At 37.7% G+C, this 19,375-nt stretch overlaps 1 protein-coding gene across 1 annotated transcript in view; it reads left to right on the top strand.

Moving 5' to 3' along the window:
• Positions 1-19,375, top strand: part of LOC123564428 (G patch domain-containing protein 11-like) — a 33,857-nt gene that overhangs the window by 6,236 nt on the left and 8,246 nt on the right. Inside the window, 4 exon segments of the mRNA XM_045358003.2 lie at positions 4,727-4,950; positions 9,806-9,976; positions 9,979-10,058; positions 12,091-12,300. Of these exon segments, the coding sequence (XP_045213938.2) occupies positions 4,727-4,950; positions 9,806-9,976; positions 9,979-10,058; positions 12,091-12,300 (685 nt within the window).

The following is a 19,375-nucleotide window of genomic DNA, read 5'->3' as shown; positions in this document are numbered from 1 at the left end:
AAAATGCCTTTTTGCGTTTCGTATCCATTCTTTTTTGCACACGACTCATGTGACGTCCGACTAAAACATTTACCAAACCCCTCTAAACAGCTGACAATTACGCCGAGAATTCGGTGATGGAAACGAAATTATAACGTTCGTGGACCGGATCTGCGTTTTAGACCATACCAAACAATTGGCAAGTGCGTGATGCAATAAACAGCGATTTGGCAGCTGAACTGGAGTTCCGAATCTCTGCGTGCGTGTACCCCCAACAAGTGATTTTTATGCGTGCATTTGATATTTTGTGCGTGATTCACGTACTGCAGTGCGTGAATGGGCATGCTGCAAGTTAGTGCAACAAAGTAGCTAGACTGGTTATATTCATCATTTCAGTGAATCATTTTGAAAGTGTTTCTTATGCTTTAGTCAGCATTGCTCTTACTGTTCAAGAGTACTTTGCTGCAAATAATGTAACACAAAAAGTCAGTAGTGGTTGTAATTACAACATTTTAAGGTAGCTGATATGTAATGACTTTCTGCAATGTATTTTAAGCAATACAACATTCTATTGTAACACAAAAAGTCATTGTCATCAAATGAAATTACAACATTTTAAGGTAGTGGTTGTAATTACAACATTTTAAGGTAGCTGATATGTAATGACTTTCTGCAATGTATTTTAAGCAATACAACATTCTCTGGATGGAACTCTCAGGATCATTGCTTTCCATGAAAAACGAATAAATGCTGAAAAGGCATATGGAGATTACTTTATTTGATGATTTTCGTTACAGGTCAACTACCTTAAACAAACTACATGTATAAGGTGTTTTATTTATTGTTGTAAACAAAGTAAGAGGGTAACTTCAGATATCAACATTAATTTACAGCTTAAACTGTTTACACAACTTGAAAGTTTTTTTTTTGTTGGGGCCTCTCATTTACAATTATAAATATCAATAATTGTCACCTGAATTGAGTGCATTCATGAGTGGAAAATATTAATGGTAAAATGATGTAGGGGTTTGTTTACATTATAAAATCTTTAATAACTTCTTTCAGGCAAATTTTTGGTATGGTTTTGGTAAGCTTATAATAAAGAGCATGTCATTCTCTTTCACTCAGATTTTTTTCATGAGTTTTTGACTCTTGGCTAGTCTTGGATTTTTACTTTATTAAAAGACAAAAGGAAGTTCAGTATAGGTTCTTTCAAAGTGTTGAAAGTAGACTGAACTTACACTATACTCTATTGAATTTATTTAGCTGTGGAGACTTTTTATATAGACTATAATTTGGGAAATCCTAAAATCATTGAAAAACAGTCAGTACAAGAGTTGTCCATTTTGCTTCAGATATTTTGAGAAAGTCATTTTTATACGCCCGTTTGAAAAACGGGACGTATTATGGGAACGCCCCTGGCGGGCGGGCGGGATGGCGGGCGGGCGGGCGGCGTCCACAGACTAATTGACCATAGGGAAAAACCAAGACCACTTTTCTGTGGTACAACATAGATGTTACTTTCCAATTTTAGGTATATTTTAAGGTATCTCTACCTGGTAAGGAATTTTTTTGTGGACTTAGAAAAACAAAACACTTACAGTTATTACTATGCAACCACAAAATTAAAATTCCATTTGCAAATACAGGTTTTAGAGTAAAGAAATTTGCTGTGACGGGCGTATATTGTGACATTCTTGCACTCTTGTTTAAATATTGATATTTCTATTTTTACATGGAGAGGAGGAAAATCATAAATATATTTAATAAATTGTTGCACTTAGCTATCATTTCACTATGAAAAAAATATGTAAAGATGAATTTGAATCTTTAGGTACCATCGAAATGTACTTTGTATTAACTAAATCACATACAATTTGACATGCATGCAAATACTTCAACTTGTGCTTAAAGTGAAGCCTTTCAATTTTCACTAAACAGAGATAAAAAATTAAGCTTAAGAAGTTCCACAGCTGGTCAAAGTCACCCTCATCTACATAGACCTGGATCCAGGGGGGTGGGGGGAGGGGGGAGGCCAGTGCCGCTTCGCTGTCCCTAGGGGCCTGAGAAGTGACCTACACTTACCAAAGTTTTGACTCAAAAATGCACCAGAACCCACCATTTCACACTTGTATTAAAAAAAATCATGGACCCTCTTCTATACCTACCCCAAATATTGAACTATAAATATAATGTGGTTTTTATATGCCTCCATCACCTCCTATGTCCAGATTAATAATATCTGGGTACTTGGAATTTAGACCGAAATATGTAACAAAGGCCAACATCCCCATTTCATTCCTGTCAAAAGATGTAACAGAGGCCACCATTTCATTCCTGTCAAAAGATGCAACAGAGGTCAACATTCCCGGGCCCCCCACCTCTATCCCTGTCAACTGTAAGTCAATATATTTCAGCATTTTAAACCAAAATGACCATATGTGGCGATAGAGAATAGGTTTTAACGCATTTTCAGTGTTTTAAGGCCGAGGCTATATACATGGCTGCGAATAGTATATTACAGACACTGCAGCCGTGTCCCTACTTCCATTATTGAATTTATTCACACAGCAGCCGTATCCCTCAGAAACTATTCGCAATTGTCAGGTACCACGGGAGATACATACGGAAAGTATTTTTCTGCTGAAAGTACGGATTTCGCAATTTATTTTTAGATAAACTTTTGTTCTTTGATGCATTTTAAGGCACGGGATTTTGAAGAAAGTATCATATAATCTCTCTTGCACAATAGAAGACTCGAAATGTGTTATTTATTTTAATTTATTAATTTATTTATTATCTGATTTTTTTTTTTATAAATGATAAGTTATTGTCATCACTTTAGCGGGGTTGGCGTTGCCTGGTTAAGTTTTGTGTTTAGGTCAGCTTTTCTCCTAAACTACTGAAGCTATTGCTTTAAAACTTGCAACACTTGTTAACCATCAAGAGCTGACTCTGTACAGCTAGAAACATAACTCCATCATGCTTTTTTCAAGAATTTGGTTTTATTTTTTATTTATTTTTGTTGGGTTTAACGTCGCACCAACACAATTATAGGTCATATGGCGACTTTCCAGCTTTGATGGTGGAGGAAGACCCCAGGTGCCCCTCCGTGCATTATTTCATCACGGGCGGGCACCTGGGTAGAACCACTGGCCTTCCGTTAGCCAGCTGGATGGCTTCCTCACATGAAGAATTCAACGCCCCGAGTGAGGCTCGAACCCACATCGATGAGGGACAAGTGATTGGAAGTCAGCGACCTTAACCACTCGGCCACGGAGGCCCCTCCCTTTTGGACTTAGAAAACATCAAATTTCTTTGTTAAGTTCTGTGTTTAGGTCAACTTTTCTCCTTAACAGTCAAAGCTATTGCTTTAAAACTTGGAGCACTTATTGGCCATTAAAAGCTGACTTTGCACAGCAAGTACCGTAACTCTACATTGCTTTTTGCAAGAATTATGGCCCCTTTTGGACTGAGAAAATCAGGTTTTCTTGGTTAAGTTTTATGTTTAGGTCAGAGATCTTTTCTCCTAAACTATCAAAGCTATTGCTTTAGAACTTGCAACACTTGTTACCATCAAAAGCTGACTCTGTACAGCAAGAAACATAACTCTATCCTGCTTTTTGCAAGAATTATGGCCCCTTTTGGACTTAGAAAATATCAGATTTCTTGGTAAAGTTTTGTGTTTAGGTCAACTTTTCTCCTCAACAGTCAAAGCTATTGCTTTAAAACTTGGAGCAGTCATTCGCCATTAAAAGCTGACTCTGCGTGTAGCAAGTACCATAACTCTGCATTGCTTTTTACAAGAATTATGGCCCCTTTTGGACTGAGAAAATATCAGATTTCATGGTTAAGTTTTGCGTTTAGGTCAACTTTTCACCTTAACAATCAAAGCTATTGCTTTAAAACTTGGAGCAGTTATTTACCATTAAAAGCTGACTCTGCACAGCAAGTACTGTAACTCTACATTGCTTTTTGCAAGAACTATGGCCCCTTTTGGACTTAGAAAATCTAACAACTCCATGCAAATAGATACCTGCTTTGTATATACCAGAGGTAGGCAGAGTTTAGTACCAAAATTGATTATGCTTTCAAATCCATTGAACGGGATAATTACTACACCTGGACCGTAATGCTTCCATGTATACACAAGTCCGTTTCATGTTTTGACTGGTAAATGCTTACAAAATCTCTACCCGGTTAAACGAAACGATCACACTTCCAACCATCAAAGTCTCTCTCTGTTCATAAAACTGGATAAAAAAATGTTTACTGCCTGTTATTAATACTAGTCTATTTTTGGTAAACAGTAAGGGCCATTTTATGCACTTGTTTGATAATTGATAAGTTCCATTATCTCGACGGAACCTTACCGTGTAAGAAGGCTGTATAAAGTGATAAATTTGATTCAGATAAAATAAAGTTTATGATATTTTGTCCTGTTTGATTTGAGATAATAATTGGGGTGTAGAATTCTTTTAGGAAGTCATACAGGTGGCTTGCGGAAGGTCCATGGTTCTACCCATTTGCACATGTATGTCTAAAATAATTCTTAAAGCTGACATTAAACTAAACAAATATATCATTTACCAGTAAATAAATATAGGTTAACATGATGGTAAAGATATTTTTAACAAACGGTAGATGTTTATATGCAATGTAATTAGATGTATTATTAAACCTTTCACTTCCCCATGGCATATATGATTGGTCTCTAATAATAAAATAAATGTTCTGTTTTTATTAGACCAGATACAAGACCAGGTTTACTGTCCAAAGACACTGCCAGAAAGCATGCACAACACAGGAAAGAAAAAGTTGCGAATGAGAAAAACAAGAAAAAACCACAGGCTGTACTTGAGAAGGAAAAGAGGGAGGAAGGATTAAGGGCCAGTATATCCAGTGAAAATAAAGGGTTCTCATTGCTGCAGAAGATGGGATATAAACCAGGAATGGCTATTGGAAAATCAGGTGTGTTGAAAATGTCGCTGATAGTGATAATTGTATATATGCAACATCATCTCAAACTATAATGCTGAATTTTTTTTTTTAAAGGAATGTTAACCTTAGTCCATCTGAGCTGAATGATCACAGATGAGCTGTTGTGATTGTACAATGTTCCTCATTAGCTTTTTTAGCTCACCTGAGCCAAAGGCTCATGTTGAGCTTTTGTGACCGCTCAATGTCTGTCGTCAGTCGTGCGTCATGTGTCTGTCAACATTTTCTAAAAAAAATCTTCTTGAAAACCACTTGGCAGAATTACACCAAACTATCAGGAATGATCTTTGGGTGGCCCCCTTTCAAAATTATTAAAAAAATTGAATTCCATGCAGAACTCTTGTTGCCATGGCAACTGAAAGGAAAAACTTTAAAAATCTTCTTGTCCAAAACTACAAGGCGTAGAGCCTTGATATTTGGCATGTGATATCATCTAATGGTCCTCTATGAAGATTGTTCAAATTGTGCCCCTGGGATGAAAAGAGGCCCCACCACTGGGGTCACAAGTTTTACATAGACTAAAGGAAAAAACTTTAAAAAATTTCTCGTCTAAAACCGCATGACCTAAGCCTTTGATATTTGGTTTATAGCATTGCCTTGTGGTCCTCCACGAAAATTATTCAAATTATAACCCTGGGGTGAAAAGCGGCCCTGCCCTGGGTGGTCTTTAGTTTTACATACACTTGCGTAGGAAAAAATAAAAATCTTGTCTGAATGTTCAAGGCCTAGGCCTTTGATATTTGATATGTAGCATTGCCTAGTGGATCTCTAACAAGATTGTCTAAATGATGCCTCTGGGGTGAAAAGAGGCCCAGCCCTGGGGGTCAATTGTTATATGAAGTATATAGGAATATTAAAAATTCAAAAGTTATCAGATCATATTTCCTTGACTATTTATGTCTCCCCTGGAGACATATTGTTTTTGCCCCGTCCGTCCTTCCGTCCGTCCGTCCGTCCGTACGTACGTCACACTTCATTTCCGAGCAATAACTGGAGAACCATTTGACCTAGAACCTTCAAACTTCATAGGGTTGTAGGGCTGATGGAGTAGACGACCCCTATTGTTTTTGGGGTCACTCCGTCAAAGGTCAAGGTCACAGGGGCCTGAACATTGAAAACCATTTCCGATCAATAACTAGAGAACCACTTGACCTAGAATGTTGAAACTTCATAGGATGATTGGTCATGAAGAGTAGATGACCCCTATTGATTTTGGGGTCACTCCATCAAAAGGTCAAGGTCACAGGGGCCTGAACATTGAAAACCATTTCCGATCAATAACTAGAGAACCACTTGACCCAGAATGTTGAAACTTCATAGGATGATTGTACATGCAAAATAGATGACCCCTATCGATTTTGGGGTCACTCCATTAAAGGTCAAGGTCACAGGGGCCTGAACATTGAAAACCATTTCCGGTCAGTAACTTGAGAACCACTTGACCCAGAATGTTGAAACTTAATAGGATGATTGGTCATAAAGAGTAGATGACCCCTAACGATTTTGGGGTCACTCTGTGAAAGGTCAAGGTCACAGGGGCCTGAACATGGAAAACCATTTCCAATCAATAACTTGAGAACCTCTCGACCTAGAATGTTGAAACTTCATAGGATGATTGTTCATGTAGAGTAAATGACCCCTATTGTTTTTGGGGTCACTTCGTTAAAGGTCAAGGTCACAGAGGCCTGAACATTGATAACCAGTTCTGATCAATAACTTGAGAACCACTTGACCCAGAATGTTGAAACTTCATAGGATGATTGAACATGCAGAGTAGATGACCCCTATTGATTTTGTGGTCAGTCTATTAAAGGTCAAGGTCACAGAGGCCTGTTCATGTAAAATCATTTTTTGGAAATAACTTGAGAACCACTTGACCTACAATGTTGAAACTTAATAGGATGATTGGACATGCAGAGTAGATGACCCCTATTTATTTTGAGGTGACTTGATCAAAGGTCAAGGTCACAGGAGCCTGAACAGTGACTTGAGAACCACTAGGCCAAGAGTGTTGAAATTTAGCCGGATGTCTGGACATGCCAAGAAGATGATCCCTATTGCAGCTAACCATCAGTGTCTCTTTGACTTTCGCTCCTGACCCCTATTGACTTCTTGCCTATAGGACTTTGCATTGGGGGAGACATGCGCTTTTTTACAAAAGCATTTTCTAGTTAATTATAATTACCTGATAACCCTAAGCAATTAGGGGTCACTTTACTGTGACCTTGACTTAATGACTTACTTATTTGTTTTTTAGCTCGACTATTCGAAGAATAAGTAGAGCTATCCTACTCACCACGGCGTCGGCGTCACACCTTGGTTAAGTTTTTCGTACCAGTCCACATTTTGACAAAGTCTTTTCAGATAAAGCTTTGAAACTTTCAACACTTGTTTACCATCATCATGGCCAGTTATAGGCGAGAGCACATAACTCCATCAAGGATTTTGGCTGAATTATGGCCCCTTTTGACTTAGAAATCATGGTTAAGTTTTTGGTACCAGTTCATATTTTGACAAAGTCTTTTAAGATAAAGCTTTGAAACTTTCAACACTTGTTTACCATCACCATGGCCAGTTATAGGCAAGAGTACATAACACCATCAGGGATTTTGGCTGAATTATGGCCCCTTTCGACTTAGAAATCTGGGTTTAGTTTTTCGTACCAGTTCATATTTAGACAAAGTCTTTTGAGATAAAGCTTTGAAACTTTCAACACTTGTTTACCATCACCATGGCCAGTTGTAGGCAAGAGCAGATAACTCCATCAAGGATTTTGGCTGAATTATGGCCCTTTTTGACTTAGAAATCTGGGTTAATATTCCGTACCAGTTCATATTTTGACAAAGTCTTTTGAGATAAAGCTTTGAAACTTTTAACACCTGTTTACCATCACCATGGCCAGTTATAGGCAAGAGTACATAACTCCATCAAGGATTTTGGCTGAATTATGGCCCCTTTTGACTTAGAAATCTGGGTTAATATTCCGTACCAGTTCATATTTTGACAAAGTCTTTTGAGATAAAGCTTTGAAACTTTTAACACCTGTTTACCATCACCATGTCCAGTTATAGGCAAGAGCACATAACTCCATCAAGGATTTTGGCTGAATTATGGCCCTTTTTGACTTAGAAATCTGGGTTAATATTCCGTACCAGCTCATATTTTGACAAAGTCTTTTGAGATAAAGCTTTGAAACTTTCAACACTTGTTTACCATCACCATGTCCAGTTGTAGGCAAGAGCACATAACTCCATCAAGGATTTTGGCTGAATTATGGCCCTTTTTGACTTAGAAATCTGGGTTAATATTCCGTACCAGTTCATATTTTGACAAAGTCTTTTGAGATAAAGCTTTGAAACTTTTAACACCTGTTTAGCATCACCATGGCCAGTTATAGGCAAGACTACATAACTCCATCAAGGATTTTGGCTGAATTATGGCCCCTTTTGACTTAGAAATCTTGGATAAGTTTTTTGTACCAGTTCATATTTTTTGTAAAGTGTTTGACATATGGCTTTGAAACTTTTATCACTTGTTTAGTATAATAGTCTCTATCTGTAGGAAAGAGAACATAACTCTGTCATCTATTTTGGCTGAATTATGGCCCTTTTTGGACTTTGAAATTGGTTCTGTTTTCATACAAATCCATGTTTTGTCAAAACTATTGACATATGGCTTTTAAACTTTGAACACTTGTTTATCATTATGATTTCCATCTGTAGGCAAGAGTACATAACTATTTTGACTGAATTATGGCCCTTTTTGGACTTTGAAATTGGCTCATACATTGCCATTTAGTGCAAGACTTATCGAAATCAAAGAAATACAGGAACATTGTTTGTCTAATCTATTTATTTCTTTTGTCTGAATATCCGTGGAAATATTTTGACCCCATTCTTCAATCAATGCTTGGAAAAGTCGAGCGCGCTGTCATCAGACAGCTCTTGTTAAAATAAAGCCTTGAACTTTGGGTGACATGTACAGCTTTGCACACTGATAGTAAAACTGACTTTCAGTGACCATGAATGTGACCTACTGACCTACTTTCTAATATTTTAGCATCAGTTTGCCATTTTAAATGTGTGGCTCATATTACTCAGGTGAGGGATTCAGGGTCATCATGACCCTCTTGTACTTTAAGAAAATTTCTCATGCACGGCTTGATAGATGTTCTTCTAACTTGGTCAGTAGCATTCAGCATTCTGAGACTGAATAAAAGGGTTACTTCTCATAACATTTATTGCTTTATAAATTTCAGTTGGAACATTTTGAGCTTGACTATTTGAAACTTTTCATATAGTAGAGCTTTTGGAATCACCCTTTCGTCAGCATCCATGTTCAGTTACGAAGGTTTTGCATGTAAGCAGGTTTCTGTACAACTACTTGGGCAAATGCTTTCAAACTAAACACATGTCTTTTGCAACATTAAATGACCCCCCCCCCCCCACACACACACCCCCCCACAGGATAAGTTTCATAACTCTACTTTTATTTTGTCAAAATTATGCCCCTTTTTCCCCTTTTAACGTAAAATTTTAGGTCTATGTTTTGCATGTAAGCAGGTTTCTCAAAACATTTCTAAGCCAAATGGTTTCAGACTTCACATTGTGAGATTGCGTCATGTAATCTGTTATTAGATGGAAGGGCTTAAGAGCACTTACACTGGTCTTATTTACTGGCCTGTCCCATTTAGAATGCCCAGTTAGGCAGAGGTCTTGTTAATCTAGGTAATCATCATTGTTACACTTGATAGTTCACATTCTATTTCAGCAAACAGTTTAGAATATACTAGAACAACTTGGTATATTTTCATTTTTGATGTTTTAAGGTGTTGGAAGAACAGAGCCTATCCCAGTTGAAGTGAAAACTGGTAGAGGGGGACTTGGGCGTGAGACCGAACAGAAGAGAAAGAAAGATGAGAGGGTTCAAATGCACAAATATTGGAGTGCAAAGAGACAAAAGATGGAAGTTGAACATAAACAAACCTTCATGAAACGAATGATGAAAAAATGAGGAATAGAAATGTTGATAAAGACTTGTATAAAAGTCAGAAAGTTTGCGAACAGCTTGATTCACAGTTGGTAAGGATACAAATAGTCATAGGAGTGATTCCCCTTTGAAACAATGAGTATAAATATTTGAATCATTAACATTAACCATACATCTCGTATAAAGCATATCTCAGCAGTAAAGGTTTCGCTTACATAGGACATCAGGAAAATGTTAGTTCAAGCTTTGATCACAAAATATCAAATGTACTGAAATTTGTAGGCAGAATATTTGTTATTTTTTAGCTCACCTGTCACAAAGTGACAAGGTGAGCTTTTGTGATCGTGCGGTGTCCGTCGTCCGTGTGTGTGTCCGTCCGTGCGTAAACTTTTCCTTGTGACATCTCTAGAGGTCACATTTTTCATGGGATCTTTATGAAAATGGGTTAGAATGTTCATCTTGGTAAATTCTAGGTCAAGTTCGAAACTGGGTCACGTGCCGTCAAAAACTAGGTCAGTAGGTCTAAAAATAGAAAAACCTTGTGACCTCTCTAGAGGCCATAATTTTCAATGGATCTTCATGAAAATTGGTCAGAATGTTCACCTTGATGATATCTAGGTCAAGTTCGAAACTGGGTCACGTGCGGTCAAAAACAAGGTCAGTTGGTCTAAAAATAGAAAAACCTTGTGACCTCTCTAGAGGCCATATATTTCACAAAATCTTCATGAAGATTGGTCAGAATGTTCACCTTGATGATATCTAGGTCGAGTTCGAAACTGGGTCACGTGCGGTCAAAAACTAGGTCAGTAGGTCTAAAAATAGAAAAACCTTGTGACCTTTCTAGAGGCCATATAGTTCGCAAGATCTTCATGAAAATTGGTCAGAACGTTCACCTTGATGATATCTAGGCCAAGTTCGAAACTGGGTCACGTGCCGTCAAAAACTAGGTCAATAGGTCAAATAATAGATAAACCTTGTGACCTCTCTAAAGGCCATATTTTTCATGGGATCTGTATGAAAGTTGGTCTGAATGTTCATCTTGATGATATCTAGCTCAGGTTTGAAACTGGGTCACGTGTGGTCAGAAACTAGGTCAGTAGGTCTAAAAATAGAAAAACCTTGTGACCTCTCTAGAGGCCATATATTTCATGAAATCTTCATGAAAATAAGTCAGAATGTTCACCTTGATGATATCTAAGTCAGGTTCGAAAGTGGATCACGTGCCATCAAAAACTAGGTCAGTAGGTCAAATAATAGAAAAACCTTGTGACCTCTCTAGAGGCCATATTTTCCATGGGATCTGTATGAAAGTTGGTCTGAATGTTCATCTTGATGATATCTAGGTCAGGTTCATAAGTGGGTCACGTGCCATTAAAAACTAGGTCAGTAGGTCAAATAATAGAAAAACCTTGTGACCTCACTAAAGGCCATATTTTTCAATGGATCTTCATGAAAGTTGGTCTGAATGTTCATCTTGATGATATCTAGGTCAAGTTCGAAACAGGGTCATGTGAGGTAAAAAACTAGGTCAGTAGGTCTTAAAATAGAAAAACCTTGTGACCTCTCTAGAGGCCATACTTGTGAATGGATCTCCATAAAAATTGGTCAGAATGTTCATCTTGATCATATCTAGGTCAAGTTCGAAAGTGGGTCACGTGCCATCAAAAAGTAGGTCAGTAGGTCAAATAATGAAAAAACGTTGTGACCTCTCTAGAGGCCATATTTTTCATGGGATCTGTATGAAAGTTGGTCTGAATGTTTATTTTGATGATATCTAGATCAAGTTTGAAACTGGGTCAACTGCGGTCAAAAACTAGGTCAGTAGGTCTTGAAATAGAAAAACCTTGTGACCTCTCTAGAGGCCATACCCTTGAATGGATCTTCATGAAAATAAGTCAGAATGTTCACCTTGATGATATCTAGGTCAAGTTTGAAACTGGGTCACGTGCCTTAAAAAACTAGGTCAATAGGTCAAATAATAGAAAAACCTTGTGACCTCCCAAGAGACCATATTTTTCAATGGATCTTCATGAAAATTGGTCAGAATTTTTATCTTTATAATATCTAGGTCAAGGTGAGCGATTCAGGACCATCATGGTCCTCTTGTTTCTAACATCTTTTCAGGGTATAGCAGAACCACATGAGCCATTTTTCTGGCCAGAAGCATTGTTGCCTAAACAAGCAGAGGGAGATGATGACTATGGGGTTGAGTCAGATGAGAGACTTGACCGTCTGCAACCAGGTTACAGTGGGTACGTACAGGATGATGCCTCTGACGATGATGATACTGATGATCTAGCAGAGACTGGTGGAATGCCAACAGCAACCTATAGTGTATGTACTTATTTTTAGCTTGACTATTTGAAGAAAAAGGGAGAGCTATTGACCTCACCTTTTCATCATCATCTGCAACCCAATTTGGTTCAGTTTTTCACTCACTTGAGCAGGAAGTGCTTAGTGCGAGCTTTTCAGATCATTTGTCTGTTTGTTATCTTGTCAGTTGCTTTAAAGAACGTCTCCTTTAAAACCACCAAGCCAATTTCTGTCAAACTCTTTAAGTGATTGGTCCTTGGTTTTTGTGCCCCGACCAAATTTTTGGGGAGCACTTCCAAGTTGCCATTGTCTATCTATCTGTCCATCCATCCAAATTTGTGTGGTTCATATCTCATAAACTGAAAGTAGAAATAATGAAATATTTCATGTGGAAGAACGTATGGACTGCACTGTTCAGAATGTACTAAATGTACTAGCTTGTAATGGCTGTATTGAATATTGATAAACTCAGAAATAGGACAGTACATGACCAACAAATTAGAGACCCATCTACAAGACAATTGCCTTTAAGTACACAATTCTATTTTGTTGAGAAATAAAATTTTGTTTAAGATGAGTATGTACTTTGCGCATGCCCAATCAGTGTGCTTCCGCTTCATGGCGCATAAGTCTACGCGTAGCGTTGACAATTTCTAAAACCGCCGATATTTCCACGACTTTCACCCGTAGGGTGATAATTATGGTGTGGAATTTGAGTGTTCAATTTATAAATCGTGCGTGGCACGTTAATTTTGCAAACTTTTCTATATTCAGTGATATTTTTTGTGTTGTTTTCACTGCACGTGGTGCGGTACACTTAGTGTCATTAGTTTTCACGATATGGCCGACTCGGCAAAAGACTCGAAATCCGAGAAAAAAGGACACGAGAATACTAAAAACAAATCTAGTTCCTCTAAGGGTAAAGCGCCTTTGAAAAAAGTAGATGATGGAAATAACAGTGTTCCCGATGATTTATCAACTCGGAAAAATGTACAAGAAAGTGCAGTTCTTGAATGCCTTAAATTTCTACAGTCTTCTCAGACTGCCTTGGTGAAACGTGTTGATGATATCGAAAAATCTTTCGATTACAGTGAGGATTATGATTATTTTGACGAAGGTTTAGATTTTCATGACAGTGGTAATGCACCACCTGCTAAAAGATTTCGGATGGAGTCCGACCATGATTCACAGACATCAGCTTGTGGCAGTGATTTCAATACATCAGTCTGCAGATTTTCTAGCCTAGTTAACATATTCAAACTAACTGAAACAACCAGCTCGGATGTTGACTGTGTGTTGGCAGATAATGTTTTTGAATTGTTCAGAAAAGGCATGAGTGAGGAACATGTTGATAAAATGACAAAAGACGAGAGCTCAGCTCGGCCTTCAAATTGTGAGGCACTTAGTGAAGGAAGACTGAATAAGTTAATTTGGGATGTAGTTTCAAGTAGAGCCCGAACAAACGACAAAAAACTTCAAAACATTGAAAAATCTATTGTAAAAGCTGGTGTTTTCCTCACCAAGACCATGGATAGAGCTGCAAAATTTGAGAAAGTTCTGACTGAAAATGATATGACTGATGTTGATATGACTGGCTTAATAGAAGGCTGCAATGATGCACTAGCTTTGATTGGCCATGCCAATTACCAAGTCAATATGGCACGAAGGGACTTTTTAAGACCTGAACTTCGAGCAGAATATACCCACTTGTGCTCTCATTCGCTGCCCTTTGCTCTTTGGTGATGACGTTTCAAAGACTGCCAAAGAAATTGAAGATTGCAACAAAATGGGCAATAGAATGCACCAGAGTCAGTTTGTAAGAGGCAGATACAGAGGACGTGGCCAGTTTAGAGGCCAGTTTCGTGGTGGTCATCGACCAGCCTATGGTTATGGTAGAGGTCATCACAGATTTGGCCAATCAGTCGAGCCAGAAAACTTGGTACGCAGAGGAGCAAGGAAATAAACACCAATCAGGTAAGTTCAGAATTTATAGCTGGTAGATTGCAACATTTTGTCTCCAAATGGGAACAAATAACAAATGACCCATGCATTTTAGACCTAGTAAAGAATTGTCACATTGAATTTATAGATGGCGTTGAACCGTCACAAACCACTCCAGTTCAAGAGAGTCATTTTAGTACCAGTGAAGAATTGATAACTGAATCTGAAATCAAAATATTATTACAGATGCAGGTCATAAAAGAAGTGACTTACACAATAGGTCAATTTATATCTCCAATTTTTCTCAAGAAAAAGATAAAGTGGAGAATACAGGCTAATACTCAATCTAAAAGAATTAAACAAATTTATTCCGTACCATCATTTTAAAATGGATACTTTTGAAACAGCTGTCAATATAATCTCAAAAGATACGCTGATGGCCAGCATCGATACTCGACATGCTTACTATAGCATAAAAATAGCTAAAGAACATCAAAAATTCTTACGGTTCACATTCAGAGACAAAATGTTTCAGTTTCGAACAATGCCGAATGGTTTGGCTCACGGGCCAATGATTTTCACACTCCTCTTAAAACCTGTATATGCTTTTTAAGAAATCAAGGCCATATAAGTACTGGCTTTATAGATGACAGTCTGTTGGGAGGAAACTCGGTGCAAGAATGCATTGACAACATTTGTGATACAAAAAATTTAATGACCAGTTTAGGACTCCCAATAAACAAAGAAAAATCAATTCTAGAACCAACAAAAACTATCAGACATTTAGGAAATATGATTGATTCAGAACAAATGATTGTGTATCTGCCTGATGACAAAAAAGATCAGATTGCAAATGAATATCGTAAACTATATTTCAGTCACAGGGCCACTATCAGACAAGTAGCGAAGGTCATAGGCCTCTTAGTGGCATCATTTTCAGCTGTAGAATATGGCAAACTTTTCTATAGAAACCTTGAAAGAGCTAAAGCTAATGCCCTTCGAGAAAATAGGGTGATTTTGACTCTTACATGTACATATCAATTAGCATGAAACAAGACCTTCAATGGTGGTTCAATAATATTCACAAACAAATTCGACGATTGCACAAAGGGAATCCTGATCTCGTCATTCAGACTGATGGCTCGCACCTAGGTTGGGGTCTGGTTTATGAAGGGAATAAAATAGGTGGTAGAGGGACAAATGAAGAAAAAGCATTACACATTAATGTCCTTGAACTGAAAGCAATTTTATTTGCTCTAAAAGCTCTGGCTGATAAAATTTCTGACAAACACATAAATTTTTTATCAGATTCTACTACGGCAGTGTGCTATGTCAATAACTTCGGTGGTTGTAAGTCATTTGCCTGTAATGAATTCAGTAGAGATATCTGGTTATAGTGTCTGCAACATAATGTATGGTTATCATGTGGCCATGTGGCAGGGAAAGATAATGAAGCAGATGCTCCCTCAAGACAGTTCAGTGACAATACTGAGTGGGAAATCAGAAATGACATTTTTTGTAAAATTTGCAAGATTTGGCAGACACCCACCATTGATTTGTTCGCATCTAGACTTAATCATAAGGTCCAAATGTACTGTTCATTTAAACCAAACCCTTGTGCTAAATTCATGGAGTGCTTTTACATTGATATACATTTTTCCTCCTTTCAGTGTAATCGGTCGCTGTGTTTGGAAGATCCAACAAGACCAGGCTCAAGCAATAATAATTGTACCACTATGGACAACTCAACCGAGGTTCCCTGTTGTTATGAAAATGCTGACAGACAGACCAAGAGTAATTCCCAAAAGCAAAACTCTACTGAAAATGCCACATTCAGACCAAATTCATCCTCTGTGGAGAAAAATGAATATGATAGCTTGTCGTGTATCAGGAACTCTTTCTGAAGCAGAGGTCTTTCTAGCAAGGCAACCTCTATACTCCTTGCATCATGGCGACAGTCGACTAGAAAAGGATATAAATCATACATTAACAAGTGGCTTCTTTTCTGTAGTAAACAAAAGGTTAGTGAAACATCTCCCTCTGTGAATTCTTGACGTATCTATATGAAAAGGGTCTAGGATAAAGTGCCCTTAATACAGCCAGGTCAACTTTATCTGCATTGGGAATCAGCATAGAGTCTTTTTCTGCCGGTCAGCATCCTTTGGTAATACGTTTCCTGAAGGGAATATACAACATCAGACCGCCACAGGCAAGTTATTCTAACATTTGGGATGTAAATCTGGTACTACAATACCTAAGAAAATTGTCTCCAGTAAGAACTTTAACTCTCAAGGACTTCACATTAAAATTGGTTACCTTGATGGCTCTTACAAATGCAGCCAGTGTACATAGTTTACATTTACTGACTATCAGCTCTCTAAGTAAGACGAGCTCTGAATTTGTTATATATTTTGAGGGATTACTTAAGCAAAGTCGTCCAGGTGAACAGTTCTCGTTCATGCATTTTAAAGCGTATCCGACAGATAGGTGACTATGTGTTTATTTTGTGATAAAAGAATATTTTAAACGAACAAGAACTTTAAGGAACTTTGAGATACTAGATTTTTTATAAGTTATGTGAAGCCACATAAAACAGTCTCTAAGGACACCATTGCAAGATGGATCAAGACTGTAATGTACCGTGCTGGAATAAATGTAAATGAATTTGGGCCACACAGTATTCGAGCAGCAGCAACTTAGAAAACCCAATCTAAAGGAATACCTGTAGAAGACATTATTAAACAAGCCGGATGGTCTAATGCAGGAACATTCCAGAAATACTATGACAAACCAATAACGAAGAAGACATTTGAATCGGCAGTTTTGCAGAGATAATGGTTAGAAATAAGAACACAGTTCTCTATCATACTACCATATTCGAGGTGTGTCCCTTTAAGCTAATTCAGTACTGGCCAAAAATGACGATAATCTCAATATTTATACAACAGGCATTTATATGAATAGAGACATATACACGTATATCTTCCATTACTTCACTTGCTCGTTTGTCTCAGTCTGAAATATTTTCTGATTTTCCGCGTTAAAATCACATTTTAGACGAAATTTTATTTCTCAACGAAATAGAATTTAAAAATTAGAGGAAACTTACCTGTAAGTTGAAGTATAATTTGAATTCTATGAGTTAGAAATAAAAGGAGGTCTAAAATCCCTCCACATCCCACCCTAAACTCATAGAATCAATTTTACTAAGGGAAGAAAATTTTTTATTACTCTGCTGTGCAGAATCACATTTGTTATAATGTAATTTAATTGCATGCCATGATCTTATTTCCAGATTATAGCAATAGCTAACGTAGGTTATTAAACATACATTGCTAGCTATTGTTTGGAAAACCAGAAAATAGAGTTAAAAAACTGATTGCGCATGTGCGAAGTACATACTCATTTTAGACCTCCTTTTATTTCTAACTCATAGAATTCAAATTATACTTCAACTTACAGGTAAGTCTCGTCTAATTTTTATACGCCCGTTTGAAAAACGGGACGTATTATGGGAACGCCCCTGGCGGGCGGGCGGGCGGGCGGGTGGGTTGGCGGGCGGGCGGCGTCCACAGACCTTGTCCGGAGCATATCTTCTACATGCATGAAGGGATTTTGATGAAACTTGGCACAGTTGTTCACCATCATGAGACGGAGTGTCATGCGCAAGAACCAGGTCCCTAGGTCTAAGGTCAAGGTCACACTTAGAGGTCAAAGGTCAAATTCAAGAATGACTTTGTCCGGAGCATATCTTCTTCATGCATAGAGGGATTTTGATGAAAGTTGGCACAATTGTTCATCATCATGAGAAGGAGTGTCATGCGCAAGAACCAGGTCCCTAGGTCTAAGGTGAAGGTCACACTTAGAGGTCAAAGGATACAAGAATGAAAACTTTGTCCGGAGCATTTCTTCTTCATGCATAGAGGGATTTTGATATAACTTGGCACAAATGTTCACCACCATGAGGCGGAGTGTCATGCGCAAGAACCAGGTCTCTAGGTCTAAGGTCAAGGTCACACTTAGAGGTCAAAGGATACAAGAATGAAAACCTTGTCCGGAGCATTTCTTCTTCATGCATAGAGGGATTTTGATATAACTTGGCACAAATGTTCACCACCACGAGACGTAGTGTCATGCGCAAGAACCAGGTCCCTAGGTCTAAGGTCAAGGTCACAGAGGCCAAAGGTCAGATACAAGAATGTCTTTGTCCGAAGCATTTCTTCTTCATGCATGGAGGGATTTTGATGTAACTTGACACAATTATACATCATCATGAGACGAAGTGTCATGTGCAGTTCCCTTCTTTAGAATTACTTCCCTTTGTTGTTACTATAAATAGCTTATATTGTAAGTTTTTCATTACTAGTCGTAGGGAAAAATCGAGACCACTTTTCTGTAGTACAACATGCATGCTACATCCAATTTTGAGGTGTATTTTGACCAGTCTCTACCTGGTAAAGATTTTTGTGAGGACTTACATTTTTTTTTTTTTTGATTTTTTTTTTTTTTTTTTTTTTTTTTTTTTTTTTTAAGATTAACTTCCCTTAGTTGTTACTATAAATAACTTATATTGTAACTTTTTTATAATTGAGCGTAGGGAAAAACCAAGACCACTTTTCTGTGGTACAACATAGATGTTACTTTCCAATTTTAGGTGTATTTTAAGGTATCTCTACCTGGTAAGGAGTTTTTTTGTGGACTAAGAAAAACAAAACACTTAGTTATTACAAACATTACCACAAAATTAAAATTCCATTTGCAAATACAGGTGCTAGAGTAAAGAAATTTGCTGTGACGGGCGTATATTGTGACATTCTTGCACTCTTGTTAAATTTAATAATATGCTCAAAAACCATTTCCGATCAATAACTTGAGAACCACTTTACCCAGAATGTTGAAACTCCATAGGATGATTGGTCATGCAGTGTAGATGACCCCTATTTATTTTGGGGGCCACTCTTTAAAGGTCAAGGTCAAAGGGGCCTGAACATGGAAAACCATTTTAGATCAATAACGTGAGTACTACTTGATCCAGGATGTTGAAACTTCAAAGGATGATTGGACATGCAGAGATGATCCCTATTACTTTTGGGATCACTCTATTGAAGGTCCAGGTCACAGTGAACAGAACATGGAAATCCATTTCCAGTCAATA

Source organism: Mercenaria mercenaria, chromosome 2 (genome assembly GCF_021730395.1).
Source record: "Mercenaria mercenaria strain notata chromosome 2, MADL_Memer_1, whole genome shotgun sequence".
NCBI lineage: Eukaryota > Metazoa > Mollusca > Bivalvia > Venerida > Veneridae > Mercenaria > Mercenaria mercenaria.
The sequence above is the reverse complement of the archived record's forward strand: the minus strand, read 5'-3'. Positions and strand labels throughout refer to the sequence as shown.